This window comes from Solanum stenotomum, chromosome 12 (assembly GCF_019186545.1).
Source record: "Solanum stenotomum isolate F172 chromosome 12, ASM1918654v1, whole genome shotgun sequence".
Classification (NCBI taxonomy): Eukaryota; Viridiplantae; Streptophyta; class Magnoliopsida; order Solanales; family Solanaceae; genus Solanum; species Solanum stenotomum.
Window position 1 is genome coordinate 31,657,195 of NC_064293.1, and position 12,228 is coordinate 31,669,422.

At 32.0% G+C, this 12,228-nt stretch overlaps 1 protein-coding gene and 1 pseudogene across 1 annotated transcript; one reads left to right on the plus strand and one right to left on the minus strand.

Moving 5' to 3' along the window:
- Nucleotides 1–1,497: 1,497 nt before the first annotated feature.
- LOC125847324 (RING-H2 finger protein ATL46-like) lies at nt 1,498–3,067 on the minus strand (annotated as a pseudogene).
- Nucleotides 3,068–9,765: 6,698 nt separating this feature from the next.
- Nucleotides 9,766–11,131, plus strand: LOC125849255 (uncharacterized). Its single transcript, XM_049529301.1, has one exon. The coding sequence runs from the start codon at nt 9,878–9,880 to the stop codon at nt 10,775–10,777; it is 900 nt and encodes a 299-aa protein (XP_049385258.1). The 5' UTR covers nt 9,766–9,877; the 3' UTR covers nt 10,778–11,131.
- Nucleotides 11,132–12,228: the final 1,097 nt, after the last annotated feature.

Genomic DNA, 12,228 nt, shown 5'->3' on the forward strand with positions numbered 1-12,228 from the left:
TAAGCTTATTTAAAAGGCATTATTGCTGATGAATAGAATCAGAAAAACAGCCTAAATTTCCAACAACCTACACTTCCATCAATCCTTTTGCCTATCATACATTGCTATATTTCCTCTTCAACTTTCCTGCTAGTTAATTCTTTCCTTTCAAATATTTTGTTCTTAAGTGAGCTTAAGATCTATATTCTCTAACATTTGTGGTATCAGAGCAAGGCTTAGCTTCGAACGACCTAGTAACAGAAAAACACCATGGCTTCCAAAGGAAGTTCTCTGAACATAGCTCAGCCAGCCATCCCCATTTTATGGGACAAAGCTATCAGTTCTGGAGCATCAAGATGAAAACTTTATTTAAGCCTCAAGATCTTTGGGACTTGATAGAGACTGGATTTGCAGGTCTGAATGAAGAGCAACGGCTGAAGGAAAATAGAAAGAAGGACGCAAATGCATTGTTCTTCATTCAATAGGCAATCCATGAGACGGTGTTTTCCCGAATTGCAGCAACCACCACTTAAAGGCAAGCCTGTAGAATTTTGCAAACAAAATTTCAAGGCTCATCAAAGGTAATAGTTGTAAAACTTCAAACTCTTCGGCATGAGTTTAAAACTTTAATCATGAAAGGTGATGAACATGTGCAAGAAATTTTGGTCTAGAGCAATGGCTATTATTAGTCAAATGAGGTCACATGGAGACCAAATAACTGATAAAATTGTTGTTGAAATTTTTTAAAGCAGTATAACTCCTAAGTTTGATCATGTTGTGGTTGCAATTGAGGAGTCTAAAGATTTGTCAAAATTTTCATTTGATGAATTGATGGGTTCTTTACAAGTCCATGAGGCAAGGATAAACAGGTCATCGGAAAAGCAGGAAGAAAAACATTTTAATCTAAGGCGGAGGCACCCAATTCAAGAGATCATGACAAGGCAACAACAAAAAGAGGACGAGGCAGAGGTGCATTTCATGTAAATAGTCGAGGGCGAGGCCGAGTAATGGTTAATGTTCTCATGGCTGAAAACAAAATGTTTCCACTGTAAGTTTCAAATGTGGAAAATTTTGCTTTGGTAATTGGTGCAAAAAATGACTGTGAATTGTGGCATTTGAGGTATGAGCATCTTAATTTCAAAGGGAAAGTTGCTAAGCCCAAAAGGTATGGTATTTGGATTACCAAAAATTAATTCTTTTGATTTCTGCGAAGGTTGCATTAATAAGAAGCAAAGTAGAAAGTCGTTTCCTGTTGGAAAGGCATGGAGAGTAACTACTTGCCTAAAATTAATTCATGCAGATTTGTGTGGTCCAATGAGTACTGAATCTTTTGGTGGAAGTCGATATTTTTCCCTCATCACAGATGATTTCAGTCGCATGAGTTGGGTGTATTTCCTAAAATACAAATTAGAAGCCTTTGAGAATTTTAGAAAATGCAAGATACTAGTGAAAAATCAAAGTGGGTAACGCATAAAAACTCTCCGAAGACGCCAAAAACAAATAAGGAAAATAACCAAATTAATGGTTATCAATGACCATATCTTGAGCTTTGGATTCATCTCCATCTCCGACTTCGGATACATTGTCGTCTCTAGCTTAGAATTCAACGCCATTTCTAGTTTCGGATACATCACCATTTCCAGCTTCGGGTACATTGTCATTTCCAGTTTTGGATACATCGCCATTTCCAACTGCTTCAGATACATCTCCATCTCTAGCTTCAGCTTCGGATACATCAGAATGTCTATGCACTCTTACTTCCATCAACATATCATCGGAATGTCTATTGATTCCTGTTATCGGTATTGTTAGCTGGTGTATATTTTCTGGTGTAATGATAACACGAGAAATAAAAATCACTCTATCTTCCCCCATATCACTGCTACTATCATCATCTCTTTCATCTTCACCACTTTCTTCTCATATTGTTCGTTCACTGGTATCTTATACCTACAAATCGGACACGGTCCATTGATCCTCAACCACCTGTCAATACAAATCGAATGAAAACGATGTTTACAAGGCATCTCCTTAGCTTCCTTGCCAATTTTAAAATTTGATAAACAAATAGAGCAATCAATCCCTTCACCTAAAACTTTAACCATCATTATCGCTTCAATAGAAGCGATGCATACGAGTAATATCCCTCCCAAATAGGTTCTGCATTGATAGGGCGACCTTCGAGGAAGGAGATTAAGGTATTTGCTGTGTCCACCACTGCCACAATATTATACATATCTTCTGGTGGCAGAATAGAGATGACGAATTGAAGAATATGAGTAAAAATCATTGATATGACTTCAGTTGGGGTTAGCCCTTCGAGAGATGGAATTAACTCCGATGTGTAACCTCCATATCTGTACCTATAGTTTACTGAGCATTGATGAGAAAGACATAAGACATTTTTAAAAAAAAATTGAGGATGGTGTTTGAATTATAGGATGTATTGTTAGCTTTGTTATGAAGTTTCTGGAGCTTGGGTTGGTGCCCACATCGAGGCTCGATTTGGTCGTATTTGCACCAAGGTTCATTCAAGGGTGGTAAATAAGTAAAAATTTCAGGAGTCTCTTGTTTTGTAGTAGGTTATATTGTTAACTGTGTGCGGATGATCCTATATTCAGGCATTATTAGTTCATATTTGCAAAAAGGTCCATCTAAGGGGCAAATATGTAAAAGATTCATGAGGCACATGTTTTATAGGTTGTATTGTTAGCTGTGTATATGTAGACAGTTCTAGAGCTTAGACCTGGCCTCACACTAAGACTTGATTAGTTGGTATTTGCATCATGTAGGTCCATTTAAAGGGCAAATGAGTAAAAGTTTCATGAGGCACCATTTTTGTAGGTTGTATTTTTACCTATGTGCGGAAAGTTCTAGAACTTGGACGAAGCCCCGCATTGAGGCTCGATTAGTTCGTATTTGTATTGTGTAGTCAGTGTAGGTCAATTTAAGGGGCAAATATGTAAAAGTTTCATGAGGCCCCTATTTTGATATTTTCATTTAAGCTGTATCTAATTTTAAAATTATTTAATTGGTACCCTCTTTTAACAAGCTTCATAAAAAACTCCTCCTTTAGTAACACCACCATTGCAACCACTCGTCGTCATATATGTTTGAATTAGGTCAACAAAACATATATGTATGAAAAAGATTATTTCTTCTTTAGTTTTGCAAAGAGAATATTGATGTGTGCTTCATTCTTTTTTAGTCAGAAGGTATTCGGAGAAATGCTTAAAGCTTCAATAGAAAGATTTGCCAAGGTTATATTGAAAATTTTAAGATCATGTTCAATTATCATTGAATAACACACACACGCACACACATACACACGCAACACACACACGCACATGCACAGGCGCGTGCGCGCACACACTCAAAATTTATCCCAAAATACTTCATATAAATTTTGTGATGCAAATGACATAGCAACAAATCTGTGCAACTTTTCAATAATAATTACAACAAAACATAAGAATGTTATACAATGAAAACAAACAAGAAATATTAACATTAAACAAAACAAATAAAAAGAGATGAAGAGCATAAAGAGTTATTTATTTTTTCCAATATTTTGAGTGTGTACAATGTTGTGTTAAATATCACTATTTATAGGATAGGATTGAGGAACACAAAGGGTTGCTATGACTCATGTATATGACATTAACCCATTTGAGATCATGGATGAGAGGTAGGAGTAAACACCATTATGAACATAATTAGTGGAAGTTATTATATTTACATAAGAAGGAGAGTTGGAGGAAATACAATTTATGTTATGTACGTTACATTAATACAAATATCTATCAATATATATATAATACAAATTCATTTTTTTTGGAAGGGCAAACACAATCATTCATATTTCCAATTGGAATATGAAAAGAACAAAGAAATCATGAATTTACTCCAACATGAAATTAATACAAAAATATTCCAGAGACAATAAGGTGGTTGATTCATGACTAATATCATGAGTTATTATTTAATAAATAAATATTAAATAGTTCAACATTTTAATTTGATGTAGGGGTAAAATAGTATTTGATGTAGGGGTAAAATAATATTTATCTTTTGTCTGACATTCTTTCTACTTTTAAGCGCATATTACTCTTATGAAGGAATACAAACTTCTTAAAAATCGCAAAAACATTATCAAAAAATCTTTAATTGTTGAAGGAATAAATTCGAGTTCCTAAAAATAATGAAGGTAAACACTTAATATCTATTTAGCAAACAAAGAAACCAAATACAATAGTTGTCATAAAAAATAGAAGCAACGAAGTTGATCTCCAGCTATTAATAGTCGTATAAACCATAACTTGGGTTTTTTTCTTTATTTGTAAATTTGGTTGAGATAGTTTTTATTTATTTATATGCAAAATAATAATTTATAAATCAAGTAATTCACAAAATACAAATATTTTGTCTCATAGCTCTAATACTCTTGACTTTACAAATCACCAAATATACGTACACAACTAAAACTATTTTTTGGTTATACTATAAAAGGAACAAAGACAATCATTCAATTATACATGATTTTCATATGACAGTAATATTTGGTAACTCTACTATACTATTGGTATAAAAACTATACCAAACATTCATTTAAAAAAAGAACTAAGAGAGGAATGATTCCCACTTTTACTTTTAGTATAATATAATCCAGATAGATTGACTCCAATTGTTCAAGAAATATGTAAAAAAAAAACATAATTTATACGGTAAGAAGTTTGTTATTACATAGGCTACTATGAGAACGATTAGAACAACTATACACATGATTAAAATTTGTTTCGTGAAGTTGTTAACTCTCCCACCCAAGAGTCTTCCCATGAAAAAAACCATGTTAGAAAGTTATCTCATAAGTTGTTACAAGAAAATTTCAGTAGTAGTTTTTTTTCATGTGAGAGATCAAATCTTTAGACATCAATTAAGATTCTAAACGGAAAACAATATACTTGAAAGAACATACAATAAGAACTTTATGTAAACAAGGAAGAAGAAGATGAGAGCCTTGTGTTGTCAAAACCAAATTCAACTACACATCATTGTCAGTAAAATAATACGTGAAAGAGAAAACATACACGTGTGGGGTGAAGAAATATGAATTGTTGGGGATTGTAATATATAACCGTCTTTTTTAGAACTTTTAATTTGAAATGCTTGGACTTCCGCCTAGCAAATTACTGTTACTTATTTCATTCATTTGAATGACTTTATCTTCCATTATATCTTTACTAGGGAATTTGTCCGCACTTCGCGCAGTTAAGAAATATATATATATATATAAATTTATTTTTAAAAATATAATTATGATACAAGAAATAAAAAATTAATTATAGAAATAAGAAAAATGATAAAATCACAATACAAATATTTTGTAGAATTAGAGCTTGAGTGAATTACATTTTTATTGTCAAATATTTTTTCAAAATTAAAAGACTAATTTATTAAAAATAATAATCATATATTATGATGTTAATACATAAAATTCGGATAAACACATATAAGGACTTGCTTTTTTTTCTTATTTTTTGTCAAATGATAAATTTACTATCCGATGAATCTTCATTTAATTCGAAAAAATAAATGATGAAATTAAAAATAGGAGGAAAAAGAGATAAATATTTCTATTTCATTTCTTCTTTGATATTTGATCATTTGTTTGTCCTTGTTTTTTCTCTTATTCATTATCGTCGAAAAAATTATTTTTCTCTATTTTTTATTATCATCCAAATAAATCTCTATTGCTAATTTCTTATATTATTCTGGTAATTCTTTAGAAGTAGAAGAAAGGAACAAATTTAAATGGTTATTCACCATAAGAAATACCTAAGAATTGCGTATTTCAATACTTAATATGCATTTCTTTTGAGTCATGAGTAATAAAATTTGAATGTCTGTTGGCATAGTTAGTTGTGTTCTGACAAAGTTACAAATAAATAATTTGAGCCTAAATGAAAATATAATTTACTACAATTAAAAAATTTATAAGAACCTAAATTAAAAAATATATAGAGAGAGAACATATGAAAAAGAGCACCCCTTCTATCCATATCCAAGGGCCTTTTCATGGAGTCAAACTAAATTATAAATCTGATACTACAACAATAATATAGAATATCACTATTTTAAATATGGAATAAAAATAATAATCTTGAGTAGGAATTTAATGAAAAAAAAAATGAATTTATATAGACAAAATTGAAGAAATTAATATCATAAGGTATTTTAAATTTTGAAATTAAATAGTTGGGGGTTATGAATATGAAAACTTAAAGAAAAGAGTTAATAATATTAATTAAAGTAAAAGTTCAATCAGGTATAAGTTATGGAGATAAGAATTTTAAAATAAATAAAAGAAGGAAAAAATAAAATAATGAAGACCAAAAATAAAACTCATGTACTATTCAACATTTGTTGGGTGTTTAAGTTTTATTAGGAAAGCAAACAAATAAACTTCTTCTCTCTTTGAATTTAACAAAATTGAAAGAGGAAAAAAAATACAATAAAAAAGAGACAAATAATTTGAAATATTAAAGTGGTAAATATTGAGACTTTAATTTTTTGTAACAAAGAATAATAATGAGTGTAAATATTTTTTCAGACATTTAAGTATAACAATAAATAGAGGAGTAGTAATTGATATATTTATTTTTTGTACAATAATAAGTAAGTAGATAAATATGGAAAATTGTCAAAAAAATTGAGGAAAAAAGATAAATAGAATCTTTGGCCAAAGAGAGGTGCAACTTCACTTCTCTAACATCTAGCTTATATTATATATAGATTTTTAAGTACAACAATATGTAATAGCTATGAGAAATGTACCATATAGATAATATACCTTTCAAGCATGGCAAAATATTAGAATATTGAAATCAAAACAATACATTAATTATGAATCTTTAAAATATTGGAAACATTCAAACTTTATACTAATATGATCATCTCTCTTGATGAATCTTTCAACATAATTAAACTTCATTTTGATGATCTTGAAGAACATCTCTTTATAATGAATCTTTGAAGAATATATCTTTGATCTTCGTCAAAGTAAAGAACATATCATGTCACTATCTTTTCTATGATTTCGAAAAAGATGAAGAATAGTATTTTTTTTAAAAAGAGAAAAAAACTACACTATTAGAAAGAAATAATGAGAAAAACCTACACTAATAGAAAGAAAGATTGAGAAAATGAAAAATGAATATTCAACATCTCCATGGATGATTGTAATTTATAGAATAATCCATAAGAATAAGTTGAAGAGACATGTTATTTAAGTAGAGAATATGAATAGATGGAGGTTTTTTGTAACTCATTAGATATAATTAGAATAGTAAATATGATTAGTTTTTTTTATTTAATAAATAAAATATTTAATGAAAAGAATTAAGAAAAAAATCTCAAAAAAAGGAGAAAAAAGATAAATATGAATGGAGGTCATAGAGGGGTGCTATATCACCTTGTCTATGGTTCTCCTTTATATTATATATAGATTACATAATTTAGAACTCAATTGAATACTTTAAAATTGATTATTTTAATTAGTCATTAGCATAAAAAATGTAGAAATAATATTTAAGTGAATGAAAAAATGGTAATCCAACTTTGAGGTTGAGCTTTACACTTTTAATAATATATGATATGATATTAAATTCAATTAATACTTAAATTTGCTAAATCAACTAAATAAAATCTAGACAACTTGACTGAATTACTGTGTAAAAAAGAAGATAATTTGAAAACAAATGAAGTTAGAAAAGAAGAAAAACAAAATGATTTGGTATTTTTCTTAATTACTTATTTAATATTTCTATATTTTTACTAGTCCAAAAATAATCACCTAATATATTTATTTTTATGTTTAACAAATAAAAGGAAAAAGAAAGAGGAAAAAGATAATTAATAGAAGAAGACCAATAAAGAAAACGGAAGAAACACTTATTATCTATGCGCTCCACGTGACTTCACTAAAAAAATCATGGCACATGTGCCTTGGTGAGGTCACAATGACGTCGATTGAAAAAGAGTGTTATGGTATTTTAAGTAGGACTGTCAAAATGAGACCAAATATAGATAATCTGCTTAATTAGTTCAAAATTTAATGAATTGGGCTAAAAATAATTTAAATTGGATCAAGATAATTTGAAATTTTCAAGTAATTATTTTGAATGAGCATCAAAGTAAATATACATATTCACGCTCCACGTGACTTTCACTAACAAATCAAAACACACGTCACGATGCTGTCATGATGACCTCAGATAAAAAAAGGGTGTTATGGGCATTTTCTGTAATTATTTCGTGTGGAAATCGAAGTAAATAAACATGTCCAGATATATATTTTTTCGAAAATGGAAGAACACTTATTATTTGCACACTCCATGTGACTTTACCAACAAATTATAGTAAACATCACGATGTCGTTAGGATGACGTCTGATCGAAAAAGGATATTATGGGCATTTCAAGTAATTATTTTAGGTGCACATCAAAGTAAATAACCATGAGGTCAAATTAATATTTTGCCAGCCCTCCCTCCTCCCTCCTCTCCCCCCCCCCCCCCCCCCCCCCCCCCCCCCCCCCCCCCCCCCCCCCCCCCCCCCCCCCCCCCCCCCCCCCCCCCCCCCCCCCCCCCCCCCCCCCCCCCCCCCCCCCCCCCCCCCCCCCCCCCCCCCCCCCCCCCCCCCCCCCCCCCCCCCCCCCCCCCCCCCCCCCCCCCCCCCCCCCCCCCCCCCCCCCCCCCCCCCCCCCCCCCCCCCCCCCCCCCCCCCCCCCCAAATGTAGGATGAGTCACACATAGTTATCAATACAACCTACTTTAAAACAAGAAACTCGTGAAAACACATTTATCCCTTAAATGAACATGCAGTGCAAATACGACCAAATCGAGCCTCAATATGGGCCTAGTCCCAAGCTCTAGAAACTTCCTCACAAAGCTAACAATAAACCCTATAAATCAAGCACCATCCTTCAATTAAAATATCTTCTTGTTGTATGCCTCTATGTTGATGATATAATTTATATAAGTTCATCTCACTCTATTGTAGCTGAATTTAAATCTAGAATAATGAGTAAATTTGATATGACTGATTTGGGTTTGTTGCATTACTTCCTTGGGCTTGAGGTGAAACAAGGAGAAGGTAAAGTATTTGTTCTCAAAAGAAATATGCATTAGATCTCTTTAAAAGAATTGGCCTTGTCAATTGTAAATCTGCCACAACACCCATGAATATAAATGAAAAATTGCAGCAGGATTAGAAGTCTAGTTGGAGGTTTGATTTATTTGGCTCATACTCGTCTATATATTTCATACTCTATTGGTATTGTTTCAAGGTTTATGAGCAGTTCATCAAAGCATTATTTTTTAGCCGAATTCATTAAATTTTGGACTGATTAAGCATGTTATCTATATTTGGATTTATTTTGATAGTCCTACTTGAGATACCATGAAAGTCTCTTTTTATTTGACTTCATCAAAGCATATGTGCCATGATTTTTTAGTGAAGTCACGTGGAGCGTATAGGTGATAAGTGTTTCTGCCGTTTTATTTTTTAGTCTTCTTCTATTAATTGTTCTTTTCCTTTTTTGTTTTTCTTTTCCTTTTTAAAATATAAAAATAAATATATTAGGTGATTATTTTTAGATTAGTACAAATATAGAAAATACTAAATAAGAGACCAAATCAAGTGCAGATTTTTATGCATTTACCCCTGAAATGAACCTGCACTGCAAATACGACCAAATCGAGCCTCAATGTGGACCCAGTATCAAGCTCTAGAAACTTCCTCACAAAGTTAACAATAAACCCTATAAATCAAGCACCATCCTTCAATAAAAAAATGTCCTCTGTCTCTCTCGTCAACATTCAGTAAACTATAGGTCCAGATATGAAGGTGGCATCGGTGTTAATTCCATCTCTCGGAGGCCTAACCCAAACTGAAGTCAGATCAATGATTTATACTCATATACTTCGATTCACCCAGTCTATTCCACCATCGGAAGATGAACGTAATATCGTGGCAGTGGTGGACGTAACAAACAACTCAATCTCTTTCCTCGAAGATCGTCCTATCAATGCTGAACCTATTTTGGAAAGGAAATTACCTGCATCAATCGCTTCCATTAAAGCGATACCGATGATTAAGGTTTTAGGTGAAGGGATTGATTGCTCTATTTGTTTGTCCAATTTTGAAATTGGCGAGGAAGCTAAGGAGATGCACTGTAAACATCATTTTCATTCGATTTGTATTGACAAGTGGTTGGGAATCAATGGATCGTGTCCGATTTGTAGGTATAAGATGCCAGTGGACGAACAATGTGAGGAGAAAGATGAAGATGAAATAGTTAGTGATGGTGGCAGTGATATGGAGGAAGATAGAGTGATGTTTATTTTTCATGTTTCCATTATAGCAGAAACTACACATCTAGAAGTATTGATAACAGAAATGAATAGACTTTCCGATGATAGGTTGATAGAAGTTGGAGTGCATAGAAATTCCGATGTATTCGAAGCTGGAGATGGCGATGGGTCTGAAGCTGGAAATGGTGATGTATCCGAAACTTCTGGAAATGGCGATGTATCCGAAGCTAGAAATGGTGATGTATTCGAAGCTAGAAATGGCGATGAATTCGAAGCTAGAGATGACGATGTATCTGAAGCTAGAGATGGTGATGAATTCGAAGCCAGAGATGACGATGTATCAGAAGCTAGAGATGGTGATGTATTCGAAGATAGAGATAGAAGAGATGGCGATGAAGCTCAAGATATGGTCATTGATAACAATTAATTTGGTTATTTTCCTTATTTGTTTTTGGCGTCATCTGCCTTGACTAAAATATAAAAGTTATTTGTACAAATATCATGCTTAACTAAAATATATAAAGTTGTTTGTACAAAATATCGTGCAATTTTAATAAGGATGATGACGGTATTGGGATGACCTAGCTCCAAGATATGGTCATTGACAACAAATAGTTTTTTTTTTATTTATTTGTTTTGGGCGTCTTCTAGTTTCATAGAAATGAACTATTAAGATTCCCTAGAGCGTGATTAGAAAGTTGACACCAATAAGGTGAAAGTTCATGCAGTCAAACAAATGAGCTGCAATCAAGATTAAAAGCTTTGAATCAACTTCTCTATAGCTAAGCTATTCATAATTTGGTTAGCCACTCCTTATACTGTGATATGATCCATGGATGTTATGGCAATTGTGACTGTGAGTTCATCATTTCTGTTATCTCTTTTGACAAGCCTATATGTTAAATATTATTGAACTTTAAACTTCAACAAATGTCAACATTATCTCTGGTTAATCCAAATATATCAGCTAGGGCTGGGCATTCGGTATTTCGGTTCGGTTTCGGTTTTTTTTTTTCGGTTTTTTCGGTTTTCGGTTTTTATACAACGTGTACCGAATACCGAACCGAATTATTTCGGTTCGGTTCGGTTTTTATTATTTCGGTTCGGTTTATATTAATTCGGTTCGGTTTTTGTTAGTTCGGTTTTTTTGTTATGGGCCTGCTTAGTGGGCTTTTTAAAATTTTGTAATTTTTTTGTTTATTTTATTTATATTTATATCTTTTTACTTATTTTACTCTGTTTTTTAAATTATTGTATGATGAAAAGTACTAACTACGAATTAACAAAGAGTAGATGTTTCCTTTGGATTCCCGTGCTAATAATTTTTAATTTGTCGTTTCTTTTCGAGGATATACGGACTACGGTAGAGGTCAAAACTAGGTTGTGAATCTTTTATTTTGTAGAATTGTATTTGTACAGAAGATGTCATTGATTAAATATTAAAATATATAAACCTGCAGTATTTGTATATGTTAAATTAAATATAGGAGTAGTACTTATAGTACTCATTACATGTCTGCCTTAATTTGACCCCAGAAGTGAAATAAATTATAATTAAAATACTACTAAAAGTGTAAAAGCCAATAAATTATAAATTTAAATTAAGTACTACTAAAAAAGCCTTGTGAGTAGTTCCAACTTCCAAGTTCCACACTTGTTGTTATCATTGTTCTTTTTTTTCTTTCAAAAAGTAACACACAATTACACAAATAGGCAAAGAGTTGTGATACAAATCTCTTTAACATTATTATAAAATACCATAGTTTTACTCAATGAATGTAGGGCAACTCAATTAAACTATCAACCTTTAATTTCCTAAGGAAACATTTAAATCCATTTTTATCCCCCTCAAAAATCGAATCAAAATGAATGAATCCT

Bases quoted from the DNA above. Each gene is read 5' to 3' on its own strand.
- LOC125849255 (XM_049529301.1), top strand. From the start codon at position 9,878: ATGAAGGTGGCATCGGTGTTAATTCCATCTCTCGGAGGCCTAACCCAA.